At 40.0% G+C, this 27,988-nt stretch overlaps 5 protein-coding genes and 2 pseudogenes across 6 annotated transcripts; 5 read left to right on the forward strand and 2 right to left on the reverse strand.

Annotated features, from left to right (window-relative positions):
- Nucleotides 1–2,943: 2,943 nt before the first annotated feature.
- LOC121742492 lies at nucleotides 2,944–7,137 on the forward strand (annotated as a pseudogene).
- Nucleotides 7,138–7,992: 855 nt separating this feature from the next.
- LOC121740825 lies at nucleotides 7,993–8,984 on the forward strand. The gene is made up of 2 exons (XM_042133454.1): nucleotides 7,993–8,608; nucleotides 8,639–8,984. The coding sequence occupies exons 1-2, from the start codon at nucleotides 8,345–8,347 to the stop codon at nucleotides 8,867–8,869; spliced, it is 495 nt and encodes a 164-aa protein (XP_041989388.1). The 5' UTR covers nucleotides 7,993–8,344; the 3' UTR covers nucleotides 8,870–8,984.
- Nucleotides 8,985–9,438: 454 nt separating this feature from the next.
- LOC121740824 (N-carbamoylputrescine amidase-like) lies at nucleotides 9,439–13,488 on the reverse strand. Its single transcript, XM_042133452.1, has 9 exons — nucleotides 13,344–13,488; nucleotides 12,650–12,698; nucleotides 11,594–11,685; nucleotides 11,359–11,510; nucleotides 11,232–11,278; nucleotides 11,090–11,123; nucleotides 10,688–10,854; nucleotides 9,957–10,053; nucleotides 9,439–9,865 (listed from the first exon to the last, which is right to left on the reverse strand). Exons 1-9 carry the CDS (start codon nucleotides 13,427–13,429, stop codon nucleotides 9,690–9,692), a joined length of 900 nt encoding a protein of 299 aa, XP_041989386.1. The 5' UTR covers nucleotides 13,430–13,488; the 3' UTR covers nucleotides 9,439–9,689.
- Nucleotides 13,489–16,211: 2,723 nt separating this feature from the next.
- LOC121741095 lies at nucleotides 16,212–16,946 on the reverse strand. The gene has a single exon (XM_042133792.1). It carries the CDS (start codon nucleotides 16,917–16,919, stop codon nucleotides 16,290–16,292), a length of 630 nt encoding a protein of 209 aa, XP_041989726.1. The 5' UTR covers nucleotides 16,920–16,946; the 3' UTR covers nucleotides 16,212–16,289.
- A 953-nt stretch (nucleotides 16,947–17,899) lies between these two features.
- Nucleotides 17,900–20,796, forward strand: LOC121741762 (annotated as a pseudogene).
- Nucleotides 20,797–22,937: 2,141 nt separating this feature from the next.
- LOC121811671 (casparian strip membrane protein 3-like) lies at nucleotides 22,938–24,117 on the forward strand. Its single transcript, XM_042212566.1, has 3 exons — nucleotides 22,938–23,235; nucleotides 23,308–23,431; nucleotides 23,812–24,117. Exons 1-3 carry the CDS (start codon nucleotides 22,955–22,957, stop codon nucleotides 24,025–24,027), a joined length of 621 nt encoding a protein of 206 aa, XP_042068500.1. The 5' UTR covers nucleotides 22,938–22,954; the 3' UTR covers nucleotides 24,028–24,117.
- Nucleotides 24,118–24,423: 306 nt separating this feature from the next.
- LOC121811669 (mRNA-decapping enzyme-like protein) lies at nucleotides 24,424–27,956 on the forward strand. Of its 2 annotated transcripts, XM_042212565.1 has the most exons (8): nucleotides 24,424–24,603; nucleotides 24,924–24,964; nucleotides 25,089–25,138; nucleotides 25,559–25,703; nucleotides 25,844–25,900; nucleotides 26,618–26,708; nucleotides 27,003–27,395; nucleotides 27,684–27,956. In XM_042212565.1, the coding sequence occupies exons 1-8, from the start codon at nucleotides 24,442–24,444 to the stop codon at nucleotides 27,738–27,740; spliced, it is 996 nt and encodes a 331-aa protein (XP_042068499.1). In that variant the 5' UTR covers nucleotides 24,424–24,441; the 3' UTR covers nucleotides 27,741–27,956. The 2 variants fall into 2 exon arrangements, with proteins under 2 accessions (XP_042068499.1, XP_042068498.1); XM_042212564.1 differs by lacking the exon at nucleotides 27,684–27,956 and having other exon boundaries at nucleotides 27,003–27,573.
- Nucleotides 27,957–27,988: the final 32 nt, after the last annotated feature.

Here is a 27,988-nt window from a genome sequence, read left to right on the forward strand (position 1 = left end):
TTTGTTACTTGATGTTATTGTGTTATACTCAGATTGCAAGGCGGCATCTGATGCCTACCTATACATATTTTGTGTGCATCAATATTATGTTGGACTTTAATTTTTGTGAAATTCAGAGGATTCTCATCGGCAGTTTTTTTCTTATGTATTGGTGATTTTCTTTTCAATTTTGATGGAGTTTTCAAGTGTCATAATGAATCATGAGTGGTGGTTGATCTATCTTTCAAATTAAGTTGACTTTGATCATGTGATGGAGTTGCTTTTGAAGAGCATAAATGTTTAATGGTTTGTTGATACATTTTGTATTTGGATTTTTTTCTAAATGATCTAGAAAGGGTTGAATTTATCTCCATTTCATTGCTGTTGAATGCTTCCGACTATTTTGAGTTGAATCTTTTGAATCCTATTGATGGTTTCATTGGAAATTAGGATATGGTCCTTTCTGTGGTCTGGACACAACTACACATGTACCGTTGACTATCCCACTACATACTAGTAGTACTAGTTTTTCCTCATTTTTCTTTGACACATGTTTTTGCTGGTTTATAAGCTTTTCCTGAAAACTGTTTCACCAACAGCTATCTATCTTGTAAATGGAGAAATTTCTGAAAAGGGACAAACAGCTGTGGCTGCCTTGTTTTATTAATTACTCTGTTCTGAACTTAAGAGTACTGTATAGCCTAATTTTTCTGTGACTGTTGTCTTAAACTGAATGGTGTGTAAAGATGAGGCTTTCAAATGCCAATACTATGCAATAGTATGTGAGCTGCAGCAGTTTGGGCTAAATGTGCATAGTGGCCAAAAAAATGACAAAAAATATGTCAATGCTCCAATTCGTTAGCTAAAATGCATTTACAAGCACTGGAATTATTTAGTTAGGACAGTTTGAACCTCCTCTTTGCTGACACAGGCCATGTATTTGACAGAAGAAAACAGGTTGAACTGAAACCTTTCTGTGTATTCTGTTGAGCATGCAATTTTGGTCTGGTGAAGTAATTTTTGTAGTTCAGAAATTTATGCACCTTACTGACTGAAAAGATCTAAGATACTATAGTTAAATTGTTAATAACAGATCTGTCACATTGTGGGTTTGACCAAAATTTTTTTTGAACAGGAATATATTGTGTCTCCATGGCGACTAGAATGGCTGCTAGGTACATCTCGCGCAGAGCTATCAAGCAGTGGCAAAGTCCTCAGTGAGGAGGGAGAAGGCTGCTGAAACTATCTACATTAAGGTGAACTTTTTTTGAGTATCACATATTTAGGTGTAGGCTTGACCAGCATATTCTCTAGTGGCCGTTTTCATGGCAAGTTGCATTTAGCTCATCTTTCTCAGCTCTCTTGTCAAGAAACTAAACAACTTGTTAGAAGCTTTAGATTCCAAATGTACACTTTGACCATAAAGTAAGGTTCACCACATAGCTGAAATTACATTAGGTATTGAATATGACTATATGAGAGCATAGTTTCACATTGTTCCCAAGCAGTGGGCTAGTTGATGATGGAGTGGGTTAAATTGTGACTAAAAGCCATGGAATTTGAATCCTACTGCCTTATAGCTCAAACCTAGAACATATGTTTGCTTCTTATGAATCTGATTTCCTACTGCCGTAGGTAGATGTTACTTGTGGTCTTTTTTTTGGGTGGGTGCTTGCTTATACACGGTATGGCTGATTACTTTCTATTTTCCAGAAAGTGTTGTGCATACTTGGGTACATGCTTATGACTGTGATTCAATAAGTTTTTTTAATGATCTTGCTTACTACAAAAACTTTTCAATTTTTTGCAGAAAATGGAAACAAGAGAAACTGGAGAAGCTTGCTCAGAAGGTAGACATAATCTACATTGCACAAATTTAACTAAGTTTGTCCTTAATTTTTTAATACTATTAGACGTTCCCTTGCCATGAATAAGATATTTTGATACTGAGTTTCTTTTGATCCTGTGAAACACCCACACACACTCACATCTTTGTTTCTTGTGAGTTGTGAATACCAATATATTCCAACTCATCATGCGTTGTGATTTCTCCTAGGGCCCAGCATCAGGGTCCGTAGCTGATGCTAAACCAAGTGGCAGCAGCAGCGGCACCTCTGAAACTCCTAATGTTTCAACTGACAAGCACAGAAACTACGGTGTTGTTTGTTGGCATCGGTACCGCATTGGCTGCCGTTGGATGGTACCTGGGTTCAAAGAAGAAACCTGTTGAAGTGCAGGACTGAGAAGATATCAGGAGAGTGAAAGCAGTATGTTGGCGAAATAATAGCAAACTAACTCCATTGCATTTTGTTTTATAATCATAAGTAACTCCGAAATATGATAATTCGGCTCTTCTGCTGCCTGCTTGCAACACTTTGGTTTTAGCTAAATATGAGATTGCTTTATTTTGCTCATTCCAAGCTAAAATTTATATGCACATATTGTTTTCAAATATAACAAAATGCCATTTAGCTCGTAGTCACGGCCACTCATTTTAGGCGATTGCATAAGCGATGTGGCAGACCTTGATTGGTTTGCTCTGGATTGTGCATGCTATCTGGTGTCACCATATAGGCCGGGCTATTTCCACCGGTGAACTAAATGATTATTTTCTTACTGATTTGTAGGTAGCTCGAAAGGAGAATAATTGAACCATAAATTTAAAAATAGTTCTATACTCAAAGACGGGGGCGAACCTTTGGCCATTTTGTTAGAAGCCTTCCAATTCATTTAATATATTCACTCTAAAGTTATGATTGCTATATGGAGTATATTATTTCTGTATATAAATAATATACTTGTACTATCTTATAAATATTTAATAATTTCAAAATAAAATGTTCAACTTACTCTAAATTGTAATCGACGTATACTGAATATAATTATTTAAATCTACCACTAAATTTGGTTCAAAATTTGATGCAGCAGATATAGTAATTATGTACGAGAATGCGGCTATTGACAAAGAGAGAGAGTGACGTTTGAAATGAGAATGGGTTGAACGCCAACACAGCCACATACTTGAATGCAAAATCTAACTCAGTGCCATCCATCAAGTCTTCAAGATCCCTTTTGTGATTCCCACGTCTCCCGCTATACCATTCCTTTTAATCCCACTCCTTCAATTCAATTCGCCATTTAATATTTCACCCCTCCTCAATTTCTTCCCATTCCAATCTAATTCACCCCCATTTTCTTGCATGGCCGCCCGCATCTTTCTTCGAATCTAATTTCATACATTCACTTTCCCACTTCGTTTCTTGATCGAAAAACCGAATCTTGAGGGATAGAGCTATTCAACTTTTCTCGTTTTTTTTGTTAACTATGACAGAAGTGCTGCAGTCACCCTCTTCTTCATCCCCCCCTTCGATTTCCACGCCCACGCACAATCACAATCACAATCACGCTCTGTTTCAACCGTATGGGGGAGATGAGGTCGGTGCTAGGATGAGAGAGGAGGAGGAAGTGAGGGAAAAGAGGGATAATGAGAGGAGGGATCAGATCAACTTTCCGTTTTGGCATTGTTGGTTGCTCTGTTTAGGAAGAGCTTTTGGGTGACTTGCAAACCGAAACCGATGGCTTCTCAACCGGCGGCGGCGGTGGCGGTGGTATGGAGATCGGCTGGCCAACCGATGTACAGCATGTTAATCATGTCACTTTTGATAGGTTTGATGGTTTCATGGGCTTGCCTGTTGAGTTCGAACCTGAGGTTCCCAGGAGGGCTCCAAGTGCTAGGTATATACTACTACTAATCATGCTTTACTTATTGAATTGCTACAATGCTTGTTGGACTGTTTCTTGTGTGTCTGATTTTGCTCTATTTGAATGATTTTATTTAACTGGCCATTTGGTGTAATTTATTTTTGGCCGTTATGATCTTTTTAGTTATCGTTTAACTAATCTGATTAGGTTGAGTATTGACACTTATTGCTTATGTTACTAATCCAATAAATAAGATGGAAATGGTTCCTATTAGAATGATTTAGGCAACCTATTTGTATTATCGTAGATGTCTTAGTAAATAGTAACTCTAGTTGTTAGAAAGCAGTTTATAAATAGGAATTGTTTTATGATGGTCATTCATTCCTCCCCATGTCAATTAATGAAACTTCCCTCTCAGTTAGGTATGTAATTAAGCGCTCAAGTTTTATCTGATGGGGTGTTTCTTATGTGGAACATAAATTGATCTCTTGCTGTTGTTGACATTTTTGGTTCTAATTTTGGGTTACACAGTTACACTGAGCATTGAAATGGATGGATTTAGCGATGAATATGTGTGGTGTTTAGTTACATTTCATAATTTGTTATGGTTGTCTATTATCTGCATTCTTTTGGTTGGAATTCTAGATCCCGGATATTACTTGACATACTTTCTATAAAATGCTTGTGTCGACTTATCTTTTATTTTGTTGCTATCCTTCTCCTTCTTCACTGGACTTCTGATACGGGTATCTGTGGACTGGACAGTGCAACTGTGTTTGGAGTTTCTACAGAGTCAATGCAGCTATCTTATGATCATCAAGGCAATAGTATTCCTACTATCCTCTTGCTTATGCAAAGGCATTTGTATTCTCAACATGGCCTTCAGGTGCATCACATTTACTTTCTTGTGCCCAAAAGCTGCAGGCTTCAGTCTGCCATATCCAGTGATTGATTTGTTTGTATTGATCTACCAGACTCTCACAGTGATCACAATTTGTTTGCAGGCCGAAGGTATTTTCAGAATAACTGCCGGAAACAGCCAGGAGGAGTTTGTCAGGGACCAACTAAGCAGAGGTGTAGTTCCCGAAGGGACTGATGTACACTGTTTGGCAGGTCTAATCAAGGTAACTTACAGGCTGTAGCGAGGCTCTTTTGCATCAAATTTGTTTATGTATTGTTAGCGTCTAACCGTTTTTTATACTGCTGAACCCATCTTCCTCTATTTATAATTTATGCAGATACTTTTGCTTGCATACCTATGTTAAACATGTTCCTGATATGATATACTAATAGTTAGCATTTCAGTTATATCCAGTCTCATGACTTATTGTTAGTTTCCCTGATTTCCAACTAACCTTGCCTATGAGCTGGATGTGCTCTTGTTTGTTTTGTGATGAAGGCTGTAAAGCTATATAATTTACCTTTTCGATTGTCTGAATTCGTAGTTTTAGGAGTTGTCTTGTAGAACCCCCTCAATCAACAGGATGAACTAGGAGTTTGAAGAACTACATGTCGGTTCACATGAAACTTTTATAGCTGCAGATTATAATAGTTAAGTTTTAGTTATGTAAGATGCATTAGGATTTAATCGGAAGTAGAGCTATTGACAACAGGGAATTGAAGGTAGCATTCAACTGATTTCAATTGTCAAATCATGGACTGGTTTCTCCATCCCTTTTTCTATGTGTCGGTGCTCTAAAACCTATATGACCGACATAAGACACGATTTGTAAGTATTACAGAGGTTCATTGAGCAGCACCATGTTGAATCTCCCTACCATCTTTTCTACTTTGGCCAATATGAGTTCATCCAGGTCCAGCTTTAGTCTTTGAGGTTTGTTTTTGAATTTGAGTTCTTCTGGTCTTTATCTTCAAGTGCAGTAGATAATTAATCCTGATTTATTTGTCAATTTTCAAATGCATTAGTTAATGGATCTATTTCAGCTTGAAATGCTGTGTATATGAACACACTCTTTCTATTGGAAAGGTTTTGTTTGCATACATGTACATAAATACATGCACAATCAAGAAAACTGTTGATCATCAAGGAAGATTACTATGGCTTTCTGTTGCAGAATCTCTAACTAATGCTTCTCATTTGATTTTTGTAGGCTTGGTTCAGAGAACTTCCAAGTGGGTTACTGGACTCTCTTTCACCCGAGCAGGTGATGCAATGCCAGTCGGAGGACGACTGTGATGCGCTCATAAGGCTTCTACCACCAACAGAAGCTGCTCTTTTGGATTGGGCAATCAACCTAATGGCAGATGTAGTCCAGCAAGAACTTTTTAATAAGATGAATTCTCACAACATCGCTATGGTATTCGCTCCTAACATGACACAGGTAACTCAGCATTCAGTTTCTGACACCAACCGCATTTTCCTACCTCTTTGATGCCCCATACCAGAAATTTTTGAGTTTAGTCAGTATGTTGAGTGTTGACCCAATAAACCATAATCGAGGTGTATGCATGGTACATCCGTATGCACACAAGTTTTTGCCTTTCTATAAACCCATTAACTGTAGCATTCAGGTTAATCTTGATAAATGACTCCGTTGCAAGAGATTGGTGATCAGTGCTATTTGAGTTTGGAAAAAGAAACGGAAAAGGGTTATATATGGCGTGCTTATGATCACCTCTCTACAAAATTTTTATGTTTTGCTTTCTAATACCGTTGGGGTTTGGTTACAGATGGCTGACCCGTTGACGGCTTTGATGTATGCTGTACAAGTTATCAAATTCTTAAAGACTCTTATAGAGAAGACCCTACGAGAAAGGGAAGAGTCGGTTATAGAACCAACTTCTATTCCTCACATGGAGTCTCCTGGCGACAACGGGAACCAGAGCTCTTCGACTATGTATCATGACAGTTGGGCTGAATCAACTGAAGAGACAGTACACGATTTTGTGGCAGAGGATCCTGGTTCAGACACTGACTGGGAGACGAGCCAAGTGGAAAATGTCAGTGATGAGGATTATCACAGCTATTCGTCTTGCAGCGAAGAGTCTGAAGAAAGTGTCACTTGTGGAACTCCTCGAGGCCATGGAGTAGTCGTTCAGAATCGGGGTGGAGAGAGCACGAGGAAGCAGGCGGGCGTGTCGGGTAAATCTAAGCCGGCAAGTGAAGCTGCGGCAGGTTCGGGTATGAAGAGGATGATGGAGATCAAGTGTAAAGAAAGCAGCAACTTGAGCCGTATTAACTCAATGACTGAATGGTTTGAAGGTTGGCGTTAAGAGTGTAAGGACCCACACCACACTCTTTCGCTCTTCTATCACTAAATTGTGTTTGCTTTAGAAATAATACTACTATTTAGTTCTTGTTTATTATTCTGTGCTCCTATTTGAGAGTAATCTTCATTGCTCTCAATTAGGAGTAATCTTCATTTTTATAATTTTAAATATGTATGATTCGAATTTTTTTAGAGATGATTTTTAAATATGTGGATTTGAAGATTACATGTGGTTTGACTTTCGAGAGAGTATGATTGGATGATTTGCGTCATATATGTCCAAAATCAATGGGTTTCTTGGATGGACCAAATTTGGGGTAAATATCAATTTTTAGTTCAAATTATACCTGCTTTTCTCTAATGTCTCGTATTTTTATAATGATGATGATTTATTATTCAGTAAATTAATTTTTGCTTTGAAAGTTAAGACGAGGCCGTTTTTGCGAGACAGAAAAGTAAAGTTTCATGTTTTGATATTGAATTCATCTAATGACTTGCAGTTCTATGAAATTAAATTCTTGAAGCCAATTGCAATTTTGAGAAGTTGGCATGTTTGATTGCTTTGTACACTAATGCATCGTGCAACTTAGCTTGAGCACTTCTCAATCTTTTTTGCATACATGGTACATAAACGTTTGTATGTATACATTTTTGGATAAATAGCCGATTTTATTCCGTCATTTAGGATGTCTATCCAAAAATATTTTACCATTTAGATAGTCACCAATTGCTATCCATCTTTCCATTTTTTGGAATAAAATGTCATGCAAACGTTTCTAGTAATCAGAATATCAGCTTAAGAGCCGAAATTACACGTCAGTTAGCCCAACCATAGATTAAGTTTACCCAAAATTACACATAGATAACTTAATCGATGTGTGATTTGGATTGTTGCGTCAATATTCCGGCGCCATGAACTTTTTGCTTGACATTTTATTCTAAAAAAATGAAACGATGAGGTACTAAGTAGGATATTTTCAGGTATACAGTTTATCCAAACGATGGGATAAAATCGACCATTTACCTTATATTTAAACGACCGAAACAATGAGACAAAATCGATCGTTTATTAACCGGAATCACGGTGGTGTGATATGGTATTAGTTGTATAAAAATGAGTCAAAAGTGAAGTGGGTTAGGCTAACTGATTCTCATCTGATGCGGGATAAATAGACATAGGTTTTTGTGGAGAAAATGAGAGGTGGCCCGCATTTAAAGTGCCAATATTTGAATTCATCAACACATCCATCTGGGATCTACCCTTCATTGCCCATACACCACATAATGCTCACCAGAATTTAGTACTCTCTTTCATATTTCACCCCTTTTCCCATTTCTCATTATTCTTTAATGGGGTCGGGAAAAGCTTCACACCAACACCAAACCACCACCATCACCAATCTCTAGATTATAGCCAAGAAAAAGCAAATGAAATGGCAACATGCGGCGGCCTACAGCAGTTGTTTGAGATGCCATTGCCTGAAAATCCATCATTCCACAATTCATGGAAACACATCCAATCCATGAAGGCTGCTGCAGGAGACAACAATCACCATCACCATTCCTTTACAGAGATATTTGGTCAGCCATACCTCAAGGATCGAGATCCTACAACCCCGCGTTCCCCTCTCTTCACGCTCTCTCCCACGTCCTCCCTGTCGTCGGATGAGGAGGAGATGAGGAATCCGGCAAGGAGGTCCAAGAGGAACTACGGGGGGGTTCCGCCACCCATATCTTGCATGGGGAAGAGGTGCTTGCAGCCCATAAGGCAGAATGGGAGGTTTATTCTGACGGAGATCAGAATCTCGACGCAGGAGTTCCTGCACGCCTGCCGCGAGAACGGACGGCTCAAGGTGCACGTCGTTCACTCCGACGAGGAGGATGGCGACGTCGAGACCATCCATGGAGGAGAAGAGCAGCAGCAGCAGCAGCACCTGCAAATAACAGCAACACCATAGGTAGGCACCAGCTAATTAAGTCTTGTTTGCATCAATGTCAATGCCACCTCTTTATTTTTGAATCATTCAAATAAGACAGCTCTAGTAATTCATAAAATGTTACTACTTCATAGCAGAGAGAACACAGCACACGCCTGCTTTTTTTCTTCTTTTTATATTTTTTCCTTTTTCCATTTTCTGTACAGTTCAACTCTTCTTCTTCTTCTTCTTCTTCTCATCCTTCACCATTTTCTGTTTCGGGACTTTCACCTCAGACCTCAATTCATACACTCTTTAAGCCTCCTCCATGTACTTGTCAAAGTTCGACCACCAAAATTCTAGTTTGCAGCTGCATGGCATTTCGACCCGTGTATATTTTAATTACTCCAAAAATTGAGATATCCAGATTATCAAAATCATAAACATTGTCATTTACATATGATAACAGAGGATATCTCAATTTTCTAAGTCACCAAATCAATACGGGTAGAAATACCACACATAATCCGCTAGCAGACTAAAATTACGTTTTTAATCAATTTCTGAGACATGAATAACATATTAATTTAGTAGAACTGTCACTCGATCGATTTATAAAGCTAAACTATTGTATTTCTGTTAACAAACTCCAAAACATGCACTAATCCACTGATCACACAATTCAGAACCAAAAGAGCATATTTTCATCGAACTAAGTCTGCAAATTGGATAACTGAAGAGGGTCACATTATTGAAACGGTGATGTTTCTCAATTGGCCGGATATCGTCCCAAGAAAGTAAAGGGGCTCAAACAAAGAAATCATAAATCTTTGTATTAAGCAAGGCCAAAGTTTCTATGGAATCAGAGGGAAATGTCACTGCCATCCAAGGTCAGCAGAACCTTATATAAATCCGGGCGTCGATCGCGAAATATACCCCAACTATGTCTCTTGGATTTGATCTTGTCCAGATCAAATTCTGCAACAAGAATTGCTTCATTTTTATCATCAGCATTAGCAATCAATTCTCCAGTGGGGCCTATTCAACAGAACACATGTTCAAAATCCTCTTAGTATGGAGTAAAGGGTGTTAAACTGAAAATTTTGATCAATTTTGGCAAAAGAATAACCTGCTATAAACGAATTCCCGTAGAATGCGATCTCACTCTTGCCATGTTCAGTATCTATGATTTCCTTACCGATGCGGTTTGATGCAACTAAAGGTACCTGTATGTATAAAAGGTATATGGGGTTAAATGTGAAAGCAAAAGCTACCACTATGACATCACGACTTGATAAATACATCAAAGGACGTGATTTGAAATTAAATCAGGGCCAGACTGCTGAAAGAGTCTAGTTTCCTCCTTCTTCCATCAAGACTTACACACTAGCTTTGGAGAGGATCGGAGGCAGTGTTGATTTCCAAAGATAAGAACTGAATATTAAGGTATAAACATATGGCTACTAGCATACTGGAAATGAGAGTGCATTGGCAATTTCAAAATTTAAAAATATGCCATAAATTGCATCCAATCAAAGGAACTAAACCTTTGCACTAATGAGCGTTAAACAAGAAAAGAACCTCCTTATGAACAAGTTCCAGCCAAAGGAGGCAAACTTATATCCAAAGCCTAAGGAAAACAGAGAACATCATCTGTCCTACATACTCACCATTAAAAAAAGGAGAATAAAGCATGGAGGTCATGGGATCAAAAGTAATTATGATCTGATGCATGGTTAATAAAGAAACTGTGCTTGCAATACGGTATTTGTCATACAACATATCTTATGACTGAACAGAACAACTGATAAGATGCTCAAAATCTTTTCATGTAAAGATGGTGCTGCTCTGGAAACTCACCAAATTAGCTCCAGCATGGCCCTGCATCACCCGTTTCCAGTGATCTCGAGAATCTAGGCCATCATCTTGAGGCTCAGAACCAATGGCAGTAGGATAGAACAATATTTCTGCCCCTTGAAGAACCATGGCTCGAGCTGCCTCTGGAAACCACTGATCCCAGCAAATACCTTACAAGTAACAAGAAGTAATCATTAGCTCTCGCTAAAGGGTTGCAAGCTGCTTCGCACTCTATCCCTAGTATTTACCAGTCCGCATAAGCTAGACTACAGAAAATTAGAAGCTCAGGGGCTGAGGAGACTCTATGTTATTCTTGCTCTTGTGGTAATTTCAAATATTAAATAACTCTGGTCTTGAAACAAATTAACCATGAAGGATGGTGAGATAGATGTAAAGGCATCTTACCAACTCCAATCTTGGCGAATTTAGTTTGGAAGGCCTGTTGACGTTTACATCACCAAGGTTTGAAGCAATCAGCAACAGTACCACAATTATAGGTTCGATAAAGATAAGAATCAGACTGATCATTCAACTCAATGGTCCTAACCTTAAAACCAGTGTCGCCTGGGTTGAAATAAAACTTCTCCTGGTACCCTGGAAAAAGCATAATCACTCATAATTAAACCCTTCTGCTGGAAATACGATCTTGGATGAATTAATCAATCAAAACAAACCTGGCCCATCTGGAATGTGGGATTTCCTGTATAGTCCAAGATCTGTACCATCAGCATCAATCACAACTACTGAATTATAATGTGCGTTGTTTGCCTCCTCAAAAAAGCTAACTGGAATTACTACTCCCAATTCTTTTGCTAGTTTCTGCATACTGAATTCCACAAACCTTAGAGATGCATACTGCTTTGGTTTTAGTGAAATATCTTTCTGGATTCTAGAGTAGAAAATTTGTACCTCAGTATAGTCGGGTGCTCCTTACGAGGTTTAGCTCGATGAAAGAAGTCTTCCTTTTGTGCTTGACAAAAGTAATAACCTTCAAATAACTCCTGAAGGTGCAATGTCATAAGCACAACTCAAAAAATAATAGGAGTAGATAGGCACAGAAAGAGACATAAGGTCGTTGATGTAGATGGGTGGTTCTTTATCCTATCTTGAATCTTTTTTGTAAAAATAGATTGGGATGGAAAGATTTGCATTAAATTTACTTCAACCGAGTATCCACCAAACCCATATATTTCCCTCCATTGATAATATTATAGCAAAGTTAATTCTTGGATCTGCATTGAGGTAAAGCTTGATGTCCTAAAATTGCATGCTGCGTTCTTTGTCATGATAGTAGCATCATATTAAAATTCAGTTCTAAGATTCATAAGAATTTCAAATACAAAGGGTTATCTATTAATGGAAACCTAAGAGACATTCAGGCGGTAGGTGTACCATTTAGAATCTAATCATAGAAACAGATAGCTACAAATTGCTAACTAAGTAGTATGAGTTTGTATGACTTAATAATGACTGGGTCATTTAAAATGTGTTTGAATAAGTAAAACACCTGGGATGATCTGAGCAAAATACAAATTTAGGGTAATGTTTCTCCTAATTCAATAAAAAAAGGCAACGACTGAAGACAAGGGACTAGGTTAGGAAAAAGTTTATAACAAAAAAAATTCCCTAGCCACCAAAGCAACTAATAATCCTGACTAGTTTTCAAGCTGTCTTCTATCGCTAAATTGTGCAGAGTCTGCAGACACTAGAAAACTAACAAGAAAGGAGTCATCTGCATGTGGGATGAAAAGTCAAGAAAGTTAGAATCGTTGATTACATAAGACTCTTCCAAAATATTCCATTCCCATAAAATAGCCTAAATTCTAGAGTAAAATTATGAAAATAATTTTGGACGCAAATAAATCCAAGAAAACACGAAACAAACTATAGCAAGAGCAACCAGAAAGGCATATGGAGATTATAATGGTTTCAATGAATTAAATCTGTTCTTCAAAGATTACAAACCTGTATCAGAATAATATTAGCCCCCTTCTTATGAGCTGCTCTAACCAACCTGCATCCAAAAGTATTCCGGTTATTTCTGTATTCAAATGCCACAACTTTCTGACGAATGTGCAATGCTTAAGATGTATAAACGGCCTGTGGGAAAATTATAAGGTTCAAGCTCCATTGATGCTATGATGCAGGCATATCACAATGTAATACTAATAGCATGATCACGTAATCGACTATAAACACTAAAAGACAAGCACTGGAAACACAATGGAATGATGTAATCAGGACTCAGGAAAGAGTTTAGGTTCAAAATAAGAAAGCTTTTGAAGAAGTGAGTAAAACAAAAAGGCAAAAAATAGATCAATGATGGCTCCCAGCAATTCTTTTTCAAAACATTTACAGATATCAAGTCGAGTAAATATCAATTGTCCCAGATTAATCATCAATTCATTATTAGAAAAACTATAAACCAATCAACACTCAACCACTAACTGCTCGCTCGAACTCAGGAAATCACTAATTTTATTGTTTCTAATTAGCTTGTCGACTGAAGTGCAATTATAACACAACGCTCAAAATAAATCACTGATTCATGTTAAACGGATTAAAATTCCTCCAAAATCTCAACTGACTAATGCTCCGTAGAGCACGGAATACAGAGGTGCAAAAACAATTACAAAATGCTGAAAAGAAGAGGATTCACCTTTCTGCTGTTTCGACGTTTGTGAGAACATCATCGGTGCAAGCGAATTGCAGCGCGGCGACGGTAACTATCCTGCTTTTTGCCATGTTTGTTTCTTGCTCAGCTTTCAACACACAGCTAATAAATCTAGTTGAAGCAAAAGGGGTTAATTGAGATTTATATTCGAATTCTTTATAGTAGTACAAATTTTTTTTATAAAGGGTTAGAGCATCCACAACCGTGCTCTTGCCAGCGGCACGGTTGTGGGCCCGGGCGGTACTATTCATGCCTGCTCTCTGTCAAGAGCACAACACCCACAACTGTGCTCTTCCGCAAGGACGAGCACAATTAATATAAAATTCAATTACACAAAAACATTTTCATAATACTAAAATTCATTAAAAAAACCACAATAAAAATAACAAATTACAAATAAAATAAAAAGACATAATTAAAATCCTAAAAATTAAAAATTACATAATTAAAATACTAAAAATTAAAAATTACATAATTAAACTCCTAAAAATTAAAAATTACATAATTATTGGCTAATATAACCCGAGGAAGACTACGCATCCGGCGGCACCAACCCCAATTGTTTTTGGAGACCCAATATCATGGACTCGTGCGTTTGAAGTTGCGTGGGGGTCATAGTTGACCTATCGGCCATATTGAGTTGGGCCAAAAGGGCCCACAACGAGTTGTTCGGGGGTGGAGGTGGAACATAGGGTGCGGGTTCGGGAGCAGGGGCAGATGGAGTCGCGGCGCGACGTCGTTCGGCCGCCGCCTTCTTCCTACCTTGCGGTCGGCGTCGGGAACCGCTTGGTTGGGCATCGGGGCTACCCAAGTTAGCTTCGGCGAGTTGGCTAGCCACTTCTTCGCCGGCGTCGGATAGGGATGCCGACTGTGAGCGTTTGGAGGAGCCGCTAGAGGAGGATGTTATGCCTCCCTTATACTTCGGGTGCGTCCGCGTCTCCTGCCAAACGTTAAGATATTTGAACGACTTACCGTTCATGGATTGGTAGGTGCTCAGCGAGGCGGTGATGATGTCGACCTCGCTTCGGCCGCTCCCGGCATTCCGGGACTCCTGGATGAAATAGCCGTTGAACTTGCCAATTTCTTCGTTGGCTCGGCCGATGCAGTTGCGCACCATACTCTCGTTGCGCTCGATCGTTCCCGGCGGCCGGTGTGCATTGTACCGGCTAGAGACGCGCCACCAAAAGTGATCGCCGGATTGGTTCGTTCCAACCACCGCATCTTCGGAGATTTCCAAGTACGCCTTGAACAATCTTTCCATCTCCGCCGGTGAGTACGGTGTGCGGACACCGGCGCGAGATGGAGGATTCGGCATTTGGGAAGGGGCGCGAGGCCTAGGCTCCGGTGTCCACCCGTAGCGCCCATCGGAGGCACCTTGATCGTCGATTGGGTATGGCCGGTAGCCACTCGGAACGCCCGAATCTTGGGTGAGAGGAGGGGCCGAATATTCCGTTTCCGGACTATGAAACGGTTGCGAACCGAACCATTCGGGGTTCCAACCGTGAGAGCCGCTTGGGTTGTCGTCGTTACCGGACATAGTGGTGTTGTAGGGTGTGAGAGGAAGATGAAAATGGATATGAGAGATTGATGATGAGAATTGTGTAGTGAAAGTGTGAATTTTTTGGAGTGAAATTGGGGGTATTTATAGATGAAAGTGTGTATTTTTGGGGTAAAAAAAATAAAAAAAAAATTAAAAAGTGGGGAAAAACGGTTATAAACGGATATAATTTTTTGGGGAAGTGAAATTTTTTTTTTTTTATTTTTTATCGATTTTTTTAATAAAAATCCGATTTTTAAAAAAATAAAAATAAAAAAATGTTTGAAACCAACGGCTATGCCGTTGGCGAATGGGAGACCGCCACGTGTGCGTCCGCTGGCACGGACGTGCTCGATACATCGAGCAGCGCCGTGCCAGCGGCGCGGTTGCAGCGGTGGCGGTCCTTCGCCTTGCCGCTGGCACGGACGGCGGTGGCGCCAACCGCCACCGCTGCGGATGCTCTTAGTTGTCATTTTTTACTGTTTTCATGAACATTTATTTATGGTGTTTTTAAAATTTAAACTTATTATACCATTTTTTGTTAAATTCATGTAATCTTTTGTACTACTGCTTTTAAATACATGTAAGTTTTTATAAATATTTTTTTCATGTAAAAAATTACAATTAACTCAAATAAAGAAGTAAAATAGCAATGAGAACTTGGTTCTCACAAAGATTGGCAAAAGATAGACACATAATCATTTCTCGATATAACCCATTCTTGTCTTTTTTTTAGCCAATTTAACATCAATTAAAATGCAAATTACTATATCATTTACACAAATTCTAAAACACAGATAAATGGGACAAAAGATTGTTTTCTAAAACTCGTGCCAAAAAAATGTTGTGGAATCTAATAAGATTCTTGTTTAGTAGATGTACATATACGATACTACTATTAATTTTATGAGTCAATAATTGGATGTCAAATTAAATATTTTGTCAATAATATTCAAAGTCCTCTATCATGAAGTAGAGTGTGTTATTCACCAAAAATGTACATTAAAGCTATTGTATCATTTTGGATTAATCATATAAGTATAAGTTATCAGATCTCAAATTGTTGGAAATAGCATCATAATTCTTTAAATTTAGTGCTTGATTTTAAAAGAAAGTGAAAAAGCTTCGTGCAAAGATCAAAATTGAAAAATCATGTTACAACCAATAAAACACCAATAGTAGATTTGTACTCCAGCATAAACAATTTAATCAATGAAATACATAGAACTTGTGTATATAATTAATTTTGTGATTATGTTTCCCATCTTTCTCTTCACTAAATTAATCACATATAGAAAGGTGCCTGCAAAGTTTTAATGAACAAATTGCAAATTTGACGAAGCTTATGCAAATAATAAACCAAAAGACAATGAAAACTCGAATAAGCAAACTACTTAGATCTTGACTTTAATAGCTAAAGAAATTGAAACGTGGGGAGATTCAAAATATAATACTAGCACCAAATATCCTTTATAAGTGACAAACAATTCCAGCTTGGATTTATTTTCCTGACCAATTACATCGAGGTAAACCGGATCGACGATGACGTGGCTGTCGACGTGGACCCTGAATCCGTGGTTCCACCACAGCACCTTGGCGGTGCCGGCGATGTCGACGGTGGAGTCCAGCAGCATCTCCCGGCGCCCCACGTCGGCCGCGAAGCTCTTGGCACGTTGGGCGAGCTGGAGGCCGCTGAGCCGCGCCGGAAGCCGCAGCAGCTGGCACGAGCGCGGCGGCTGCGAGCCGGCCTCCACGGGAGCCGAGCCGAGGAGCGCGCCGGCGTAGCGGATGGACATCACGGTGTCGGAGTAGCGGATGGGGGCCACGTTGGGGTTGGTGACGTGGACGGTCAGTATGGCCTCGGCGTCGAGGACCGGGAAGTTGAGCTTGAAGGAGGTGACGTCGATGGAGATGAGGTGGAACGTCGGGTCCCGCGGCTTCGAGGACATGACCAGGGCTGCGGCGTAGGCGGCCGCCGCGCCGACCAGGGCTGAGCCCCAGCTGAACTTCTTGGCTTTGGCCATGGAGTTGTTGAGTTGAGTTTTGATGGTTGGTGCTCTTTATTATGCGTTTTAAATGTGTAGTCGTACTACAGTATTATTAGTGGAATTTCATTTCGCGTGAAAATGGTCGGAATATTGAACGTGCATCAATACAAACGTGGGTAAAGTAACTAAATTTAATTGCGCCAATGCAAACTACCACTATTTCCATTCATACACAAATTAGGCATATGATTTGACCACACTTTTATTAATCAAGTTGCATTTATTCGAAATTATTTCTTATACATAAATATTACTCGTATAATATAATAGTATAATTTTATATTGTATGTCACTTTAACGGTTTAAAGGAAATGCGAGGTCCATTGGTAAAAATAAAAAGTGATAAATTTGTAGAAATGAATGAAAATAGAAATAAATAATAAATTTTCAGATATAAATAAATAATAAATGGTAAATTATGAAAATAAGTGATAAATAAATAGTAAATTACAAAAATAAGTTACTAGTCTATAAGGTCATCCACAATAGCGCCTAGCGCACCGCTTAACCGAGCGTCGGCGCTAGGCGGTGCGCTAGGCGATCTATTGCAACCGCCCAGCCATTTCCGGAATTAAAAACCGCCTAGCGCTCGGCGGTTCCGTGGCGCTAGGCGGTGCGCTGGGCGATCCGCTCGGCGCTATTGCAGCGTCCGGATCGCCTAGCGCGAATTTTTTTTTCCGAAACACTATATATACGCGCCTTGCACGTCATTTTCATTCGGACCACTTGTTTTAACGAGTAGTCTCTTTATCTAAATTTCTGTACAAGATCAACAACGGTAAATGGATCTCAACAACGAGCCTACTTCAGGGAGTAGCGGGTCTCAAGCCCAAACTCCCCCGGTCCCCGTGGGAAGTGGATGGAGTCAGATGTCACCATACTACAACATGTACCCGTGTCAGCAGATGATGCCCGGGATGCCAGCCGGGGGGAGTCCGCCGAGGGGGTTTCCGGCGATGCCGGGGTGGGCACCCGGGATGCAGATGATGCCCGGGGGTACCAGCGACGCAGTGGACGACGGGGGGATCCCAGGCGACACAGGGGACGCCGGGGGGGTACCAGCGATGCAGTGGACGACGGGGGGATCCCCGGCGACACAGGGGACGCCGGGGGACGTCTATCGCCCCAGTTTTGATTTTTCGACTGGTTCGTCTATACTGTAGTAACTTTTAGTTGATCTTATATGCCATAGCCAAATTTATTATCAGGACACTGTAAAATTTGCATTAACCTTTAAGTGCATATGCCTTGACCCGGACAGCTATATGTGTGAAATTTCTGTTCCTTTTGAAGTATCAATAAGTACACATACACTCGATATATGTACTATATTACACTTGACATGTGACATGTCATGTCAATTAGGGGAGAGAGAGAGAGAGATAGCGAGCCATTAGAACACATTTTAATGCACACTGTGCTGCATGCTGTTTTTTTTTGGGAAGAATTGTTTGCATCTATATGTAGACGGTAGTGTCAAATAGTATTGTTATGTCTTTTATTATCCTTTGGCTTATGGTTTTAGGATCTGACTCTGTCATGACTTACGTCTTCAGGTTCAGCATCCACGGTCCCATTTGGACAGATTTGATATGGTGATAACCCAAAACATGATTATTACTCATTGACCCCACAGGCTTAGGAGCTGGTTCCTCGCTTTCTTCGGAAATGGATAACACCGCATGACCCTCCTGCTGATCATGTCGTAAGTATCCTCACTATATATGTATAACTCCAGTTTCTAGTTCAATTATTATAGTTGGAGCTAACCTTGCAGGCATATTCTAATTTCTCAGGTCCTCACAGTAGGAGCACTTCATCAAATAGATTCTGCAGTACTTCGTAGTGAAGCTAATGCCTGGCACCATGAGTTTGCACCTCTGCCTAAGCCATTGCTTGTAGTCAACTTCGGAGGGCCCACAAGTAATTACTCCATCCTGATACTGTGGCCGTCATATTAACAATAAGTTGCAACAAGATTGGTTAGATATATTCTAAATCAACAAGATTGTATTTGGATTTTGGGTGATAATTCGATTTTAAATTTTCTAGTGATGAGGTTTTTTTTTGCCAAGAGTATGAGCAGTTAGTGAAAAATATTAGTGGATGGTGTAATTTCTTGGCCAAGAGTGAAAAGGTTTTGCCAGTAAGTATAAGGTGTTGCTATAATTTCATTTTGCATATTTCTTGAGATTTTGAAAATGGAAATCCTACATCTTTTGTACTCACTCCTTGGAAGTTTGAAGCTAGAACAATATCAATCTCCCATCTTCTCCTGTTTCCTTTTGGCACAACTCTTGGGGAGACATGCAGTCCATCTCTTCACTTGTTGGAAAGATCTACTTTCAATTATTTTTTAATTATTTATTACTAGTTTGTTAGGGGGGAGGATTAAACTAACATACTTTGACAAGCTTTAATAATAGCACATTTGAAATTTTAACTTTTCGAAGACTCGGTTCCTTCTTTTTGTGGCTGTTTAACTGAATTTGTTTCTTTGTAATTTTTCATTTAGCAAGTGATATTATTTTGAATGATTCTTCATATATTTGGGGCTCTATCTTTTGATAGGGTACTGCAGATATAGCACAGACCTTGCAAAACAGCTGATATCGTCTCTTCACAATGTTCTCACTAGCTGTGGAAGTGTCAGGATATCTTTCTCAAGGCGGACACCTGAAAAGGTAAGATAAACTCCAGTGTCAAGTTTTCACCTCTGTTCAAGGGCTTGTGGTTCAAGGGATTGTGGTCCATCCTCAACCCTTCTTTCCCCTGATACTCAGCTTATTATGAGATGGGATTTCCGTTAACAGGTTTCTAAGTTAGTAACAAAAGAACTTGGAACTCATCCCAAAATCTACATATGGGATGGTGAAGTTACTTCTCATTCTCTGAATATTATGGGTCGTTTATAATTCTAGACTTACTAACTAATGCATAAATTGTCATTAACAGGACCTAATCCACATTTGGGACATCTTGCTTGGGCTGATTCTTTTATTATCACGGTGATTCAGTCAGCATGTTGAGTGAGGCTTGCAGCACCGGGTAAAATGCTTTATAGCAGTTGTTGATGATGTCGGAAACACCAATGACAAATTATTTGACTTGTTATATCGGTGATTGCAGTAAGCCTGTTTATGTTGTTGGAGCTGAACGCTGCACTTGGAAACTTGTGGAATTCCATAAGAAGCTAAGCGAACGAGGCATGGTCAGACCATTTACAGGTCTTGAGGATGTAAGTAACCAATACCCTTCTCCCATCAAAGAACAAAGAAAGCAAAATATTTACAGAAAAGGAAGAAACAGTTTTATGTTTCAGAAACCTGAATTAAATATGGCAATAGTTGGTCAATAGACACATAAGTGGATGGAAAAAAGAAGAGGATATCTATCTGCTGCTCAGATTGTTTAGCAACTTTAACAATTATAATTGTATTTCCTTACAATCTGTCAGTCTTGTTTTTACTTGCAACTTTTGTTTGTCTACTGGCGAAGTGTGGAAGATATTTAGTTTTGGCTTTCTTGTTAGCATGTGCAGAAAGCATTTTGTCAATGTAGATATTGGTGAATATTTCATTTCAAATATTTATTTAAAGAAATGAGTGATGAGGCCATGATTCTGGTAGCTAACTTATCTTTTTTATTTATTTATTTATTTATTTATTTATTTCTTGGGTTTTTCATTATTCAGATGTCAGAAACCTGGGGTTACCCTCCTCTGAACGATACTGCTGAGGCAGCAAGCCGGGTGCATAAAGCACTTGCTGAGCGGGGATGGAGAATACGACCATAAAACCACTTATATATATACTGTTGTTGCAACATAAATCGTCTCCTCAATTTTTTTTCCAGTAGCATGCCTTTCCCATACAGAAAGGGCCACAGAAGCAGCTACAATAATTTTACCATCTATTGGGTCTTAGGGCATCAATAACCCCGTCCCCATTTCCGGCCTCAAGTCCCCTCCACGTCATTATTCCTCTACAGTTGCGGCCCAGGCCGCAACTCGGGCCGCAACTAATAAATGACATTATTCACAACTTCAACATATTTAACTCGTAAACGTAATTCGTTGAACAATTGAAACCGGGAAAATGCATTGTTCATTAGAAATTAACATTACATTACTAGACGAAGCAAATTTAAAATACTAGAAACCCGGGCCACAACCACTACTTCATTTGGGCGCGAAGGTAGGCGATCATCTCACGGTGCAACTCGAGATCATCCTCCGACATCTTCGATGTATCCCTCGATGTCAACTCCGTCAGCTGTCTCATCCGCCATGTAATACTCATCTCAGACAAAGTGTCGAACATCTTATCCAGAGACGGATTGGTCGGCGGTGGCACCATAGCGGAGTTGCTCGCAGCTGCCTTCCCCTTTGCTTTCCTCTTTGCCGCATTTGTTCCAATCGGGCGGCTCTGAATGCTAGGAGAGGAGCAGGAGACGTCGTCGTCCGTCACGTAGAGGTCGATCGCCAGACCTCATTCGCTCGAAGAGTAGTTTTCGGAGGCGGAAACTTTGGTTCTCTTCGCCGCCCCAGTTGCCGTCGGCTCGGCACCGCTGGTGTACTTCGGGCTCTTCTCGACGAGCTTCCAAACTTCGAAGTACTTGAAGGCCTTCTTCCCGTCGTTCTCCTTCTCGACGAGGTCCGCCTCGCTGTGCCCGCTCGGCCACATCCGGACTACGTTGGCCCACTTTCCGTTCCACTTGCTCATATCCGCCTGGACCTGGCCCCAATGCTTGCGCAGTTTCACGTAGCTACGCTCGATCGACCCTTTAGAACGGCCAGCGTTATACTTCTCAGTAATCCGCTCCAAAAAAACCTTGCTGGTCTACTGGTTGCCGATGATAGGATCCTCGGCGATGTCGATGTAGTTCCTCGCAAGCCACATTGTCTCTTGCGGACTGTACTTCTTCGACCCATCCTCCTCGCCGACCTTGCCCTTGCCCCGCTCTTGAGCGGGCTCCGTCTCACTGAGCTTGAATTCATCGGTGTTGACCGGCGATGTTACATCAACGTTGCTACCGACTCTCAGACTAGGTTGTGGCTGCGTTGGTTGCGACCCCGGTATGTACCAATTGTTCGAGTTAACGAACTCGTCCATCTCACGTTCATCGCTGTTGAACCAATCCATTGACGCCGAAACAAAGGGTATAATAGATGATTGAAATGGAATGCAGGATTGAAATGGAATGCACGTAAGATTGATGCACAACAAAGGCTCGTATTTATAGACATCGAATTTTAAAAAAAATTGGACTTGCGCCCCGGCCCGAAGAGCGTGTAACGCTGGGCCGGGACACGCGACTTGCGGCCCGTCACCGTGCAACGCCGTCCCAGGCCAGGACGCGGGACGCTCGCCAGGCCGGGAATGCGGCCCCGAGACCGGCCTGGGCCGTGACTCGCCTCCGTGTAACGCATGGGACGGGCCGGGACTCGCGACTTGCGGCCCGGCCCAACACGTTATAGATGCTCTTATACATGTAAAATATTCATTACCTTTATTCATGCGGCCGGTAAATTTTGATGCCTTGAGTAGGCTGTAAAAATGAACAAATTGAAGAGTCAAGTAAACACTATCTTTGTAATCTTTGGTTCAAGTTTTAAGATATTTCTTATTAATTCACTCAAGCCAATTCCACTCACAAAACACAACCAAAGGCACAATAGAAATAAGTTACTTTTCCTATTTTAGAAGATAAATGCAAACTAAATTAATTACTATGCAAAACTAGACTTCAACAAAAGAAATTGTTGCTCAAACACTAAACTGAATTGAGGAGGTATAATATTTCGTTGTAGACATGAAAAAGGTAGGAAATAATTAAGGTGGAGCAAGTTGACAACAACTCCATTCCTAGTTGTTTCAAAGAAAACCTGCTCTCCCATAATCTCCACACATCAACTGCTCCTCCTCATGCAAGCATGTATATATTGAGCCATAAGCAGTCATAATTTCCAACCTCCAAGCTCACATCCTCTCTCATAATCAAATTAAATTATGGAACGTAGCGGCGAAACAGCCATTAACATCCCGGAATCCAACTCCGCCAAGCACAAGAGCGTCCCCTTGGCCAGTGCCACCACTAAGGCGGTTCCACTTCCACTTCCGCAGCCGGCATGGAAGAGAGGAGTTTCCATCTTCGACTTCATCCTTAGGGTGTGTGCCCTCGTGGCAGCCCTAGCTGCCACTGCCACCATGGGCACCACCGACCAGACTCTTCCATTCTTCACTCAGTTCTTCCAATTCCAAGCCAGCTACGACGACCTCCCCACTTTCACGTAAGCCCCTTTAAACATTCATTCACAAGTGTTAAATTATTAATCATGCATTTTTGGATTGGAACATTCTAGATTCTTCGTGGTGGCGAATGCTATAGCAAGTGGCTACTTGCTCCTATCCATGCCTTTCTCCATTGTCACCATTGTTCGCCCCCACGCAGCTGGAGTCAAGCTTCTCCTCCTCATCCTTGATACCGTAAGATCAAATCGATGCATGATTATGTTTTTTTATACTACTTCCATCCTTCAAAAATAACAACTATTTCCGTTTTGGTCCGAATCTTAAAATTATGCACTTTCTAATTTAGGAAACTTTTGAACAACTAAACACTACTAATAATGTGCTTTTTCCGTTTTGGTCTGTTTCTTAAAATTATGCACTTTCTAATTTAGGAAACTTTTGAACAACTAAAGACTACTAATAATGTGGATCTCACAATTTACTAACACTACTTTCCACTACCTACTCTCTCACTCACTTTACCAAATGTGCATTAAAACTCGTATGATTTCAAAAGTTGCTATTTTTAAAGGGCGGAAGGATAATGAGTTAACTAACACAGTGCGTGCATGCAGGTGGTGATGGCATTCACAACCGCGGCAGCAGCAGCGGCCGCGGCCATTGTGTACCTGGCCCACAACGGGAACTCCAACACCAACTGGTTCGCCATCTGCCAGCAGTTCAACGACTTCTGCCAGCGCGTCAGTGGCGCCGTCGTAGGTTCCTTCATAGCTGCTGTCATCCTCATCTGCTTGGTTGTGCTCTCTGCTGTCGCTCTTCGCAGGCACTGACATCAACATGTTTCTCTTTGCATTTGCAAAATCACTCCTTGTGTTCATATCACTGCTGTTTTTAAATATTGTTTGCTTTCATTTGTGATGATAAGGACTCTTGTAATTTGGTTTTTCTTAATATCAGTATTTCAAGAAATTTGTTGTGTTTCTATTTTAATTTTAATGTATATGCTTTTCTAAAAAAGTTACATATGCAAACATACATAGGCTTGGAAATACTAATGGACTTCAGTTGACTTGGGTCAAATTGAATTTTCCCTCCAAAATTAATAATTTAATTATACTGTATAAAAAAATTAAATATAACATGAAGCGTCTTAATTGAGTACTTTTTGTTTTAACTAAACGGAGAGGGAAAACTCGGCATTTCTTTCTTCGACGCCTATGAAAATATCTAAGGAGAGGTGAGAAATGTCGAAGATGAAGGAGAAATTGAAACCGATCCTGGATGAGAAGATCACCAAACATCTGAATCTGACCGTGCTGCAGAGGATCGATCCTTGCGTTCAGGAGATCATCGCCGGCGCTACTCATGTCGCCATTTACGAATTTGACATCGACACTTTGGAGTGGGTATGCTCGTGTGTGTCTATGTTTCTCCACCACTGTGTGACTGCTGCGTGTTTGTTTCCTGCTAGTGCGCGTTATGTGTCTGCTCTCCGTAGGTGCGCGTGATTTTTCACGTCTATGTGAGAGTTTTTGTGCGTGTGTGTGCATCTTCAATTCTATGTGAGTGAGTGTTTATGTGTGTGTGTACGAGCGCATATGCAAGTGTTCCTTGGCGATTGTGCGCAACAAACTACTTTTTTTATTGGTTCGGTGTTTTGCTTTTTCATAGTTTCGATAAGTTTGTTTCGTTTGAGATAGCAATTGTGACAAATTTTGGTTGACAGAGTCGGAAGAATGTTCAAGGCACACTTTTCGTTGTGAAAAGGTGAGTTGTTGCTTCGGCTTCAAGGAAGTTCTGCCGTTTGATTTTTGTCTAGGAATTGGATGGGGCAAATGCAATTAATGCAAATCACTATTTATTTATATCGTGTCTATTTTTGCTGTTTCAGGAATACTGAACCGCACTTCCAGTTTCTAGTAATGAATCGTAAAAGCACAGGTTAGGCACTCAACTTTTTGTAGTACATAGTTGATTAATAATTCCGGGTTTTGATTTTTGAGAATATAGTATAGCAAAACATGGAATTAAAAGAGTGTATATCAATTTCATATTTTCAGTTTAAAAATAACTAGTTGCACATGTAGTTAGTAAGCAAGTCAAATTTGGGCTAGCTGCTTGCAATGTAAGACCACCGTAGAACACAAACTACCCCTATTGATGTTGTTAGGTCTGTTTATCTTCCTGAGTGTTGAGATTTCCTGGCCTCACCGAGATCAACCTTTTATCCAAATTAGTTATAGTTCAGATAAGCAGATAATGTATATACATGTGATTATAATTGCCCTGTAAAAAGGTAAAAACATCCTACTTTGATGGCTATCAGTATATACTGAATGGCTGGAATGTTGCTGAAAGCAGAAAATCTGGTGGAGAGTCTCTGGGGAAATTTTGAGTATGAAGTGCATGGTCCATACGTGTTATACAGAAACCACTGTAAAGAGGTAAATGGAATATGGTTCTATGATACGAAGGAGTGTGAGGAGATTTCAAATCTGTTTGGCAGGTTGGTTTTTTTTATCTATGTTGTGATACTCTTCCTTTGTTGCATTTTGACCTGTTTCTTTCCCTTCTGTGTCATAGTTTAAGATCCTCTATATGAGCAGGTGTTTACTACTTTACTAAGGAGGTTACATTTTGCTGTAGGATACTTAATGAATATTACGAGGAGCCGACAAAGTTGAAAGTGTCATCAAGAGAAATGTAAGTGTTTAGTCCCTTCAATTTTTAATCAAAATAGTACCAAAATAACTAAGATGTGGTATTAGTTTGTTGTACTCAATTCTAGTAGATGAAAGAGCACTGTGTATATCAATGGACCTGATGCATCATTAATTTAGCTTAGAACTCTCTGTACAACTATGTATTGATGTAGAATGATCTTTTGGTTCAGGTTACAGGCTTGGTCTATTTAGTTCTTTACGTATTATGTAGTTGAATTTTGATATATAAAACTAGGGTGAGTTTTAATCGTGTGTGTTGAGAGCATAGGTGACTGTTTTAGTTTGTCATGGTTCTGAAACTTTAGCACCCCAAACCCAGGTTGGTCGGAAGGGTTGTTTCTTTTTATGTTAGGATATTTCTTTTGGATACACTTAGAAGTTCCACAATGCCTGTCTCCGATTTTTATGGTTCTAGATGAGTATGTTAGATACTTTGGCATTATTTTTCCTACCACAACCTAATCATTGATGTTCAATCCCACTTCTGTTATTGATGTATGGCTACTGCAAAAGATAGAGTCTTTCTTGAAATATTGATCTAGTCATATGGACTGGACCTCCATCAGACTTCTTTGCTTGCTCTGCTTTCTATCTTTCCAGATTTCTGTGAAGACAGAAATGTTTGATTCAGTGTTGATTTGCCTTTTTTGCGTGAGAAACTGTTTTGAGTAGCTCCCTTCCTATTACCATTTTTCAGCAAAGTTGAAAAGGATGACACCCTAGAGCCATCATCTACGGCTATCGCTAAAGTTGAAAAGGATGATCAATCTTGTGTAAAAGTCCCCAGTGTATGATTTTCCACCGTTAACTCTTATTATTTGACTTTAGCAACTTATCGTGTGATAGCAGGTGCAAAATTTATCAGTAATAGTTAACCTGTCGAGTAAGAAGGCAGATTCTTAACTATGTTAGAACTATTCTTAGGTTCTTTCCAATCCGTATAGTAGTAGAAATTATATTTATGTTACTCCCATTTTCTGAGCACAATGGATACAATTGTAGTCATGTTATTAATGATGAAAACAGCGAATAGATTCTGCCCTTGAATTTGGAACTTTTCCTCATGTAGAATTTATGTGCAGCTGTCCCAGTCCTCAACAGCTCTTATTTCTGATCCTCCCACTTCACTACCAGCTCCAGCTCCTGTGACATCTCCTACCGTAAAATTTCCTGTTCTTGAAAACTCTGAACCTGAGGTTTCTAAGGCATGCAGGACTGATCTGGTGAAGCCATCTTCATTTTTAAGCCCACGTCCTTCTTGTTCTCATGTTATGCCACCCATAACTTCATTTGCTCCCCCTCCACCAACATCTCCTCTCATTTCTCCGGGAAATCTGAAACGGCCTTATGGAACACTTTTACTTCCACTGTTCCCACCACCAACATCCCCACAGTCACTCACCCCAACTTATGCTACTACATACATGCAATTCAGCAGAGAAAAGGTCAGGAAAGCACTTCAATCGCTTATTCAGGTATGTGGTCCATCCGATTTTCTCTTCTCACTTCGTTCCAATGGGTATGATTTGCTTTAGTCTCCATGGATGTCCAACTCTTGTTATCATTTTGTTTACATGGCATCTTCTGCTATGTCATTTCTCATTTGGTAAAAAAAAATTGTGGTAAACACTAAACAGTAACAACCATTTTCAAGCTTGATGTTTCGTCCTGCCGCAAGCATTTTTTAATAAATCGTCCCTCCCTATCACTCTGTCATGTTTGTGAGACTTGCTATTTAGATCAGTTTGTGGATTTCTGTATAGGACAATCAATTCATCGAGATTGTTTACAGAGCAGTGATGAATGCAACTGAAGATTGATGGAGTGTGTATCTTCTTAAAAGGGTGGGGGAGTTTACAAGTCTGCAGTCGATATGCTGCGTAAAATGTTGGGTTTTTGGATGCATGAAGGGAGGGTAGAGTATTAGTATGACTGTACGAGTACTTGTTTTGTCTCAGTTTTGAAGGAAATCTTGAGTTTATGTACATTCCAAACCACCTTATCACACTTGCTATATTACATCTTTGATCTTTCAAATTGTTCACCCTTCTTTTACTTTGCGGATTCA

Source organism: Salvia splendens, chromosome 7, assembly GCF_004379255.2.
Source record: "Salvia splendens isolate huo1 chromosome 7, SspV2, whole genome shotgun sequence".
Lineage (NCBI taxonomy): Eukaryota > Viridiplantae > Streptophyta > Magnoliopsida > Lamiales > Lamiaceae > Salvia > Salvia splendens.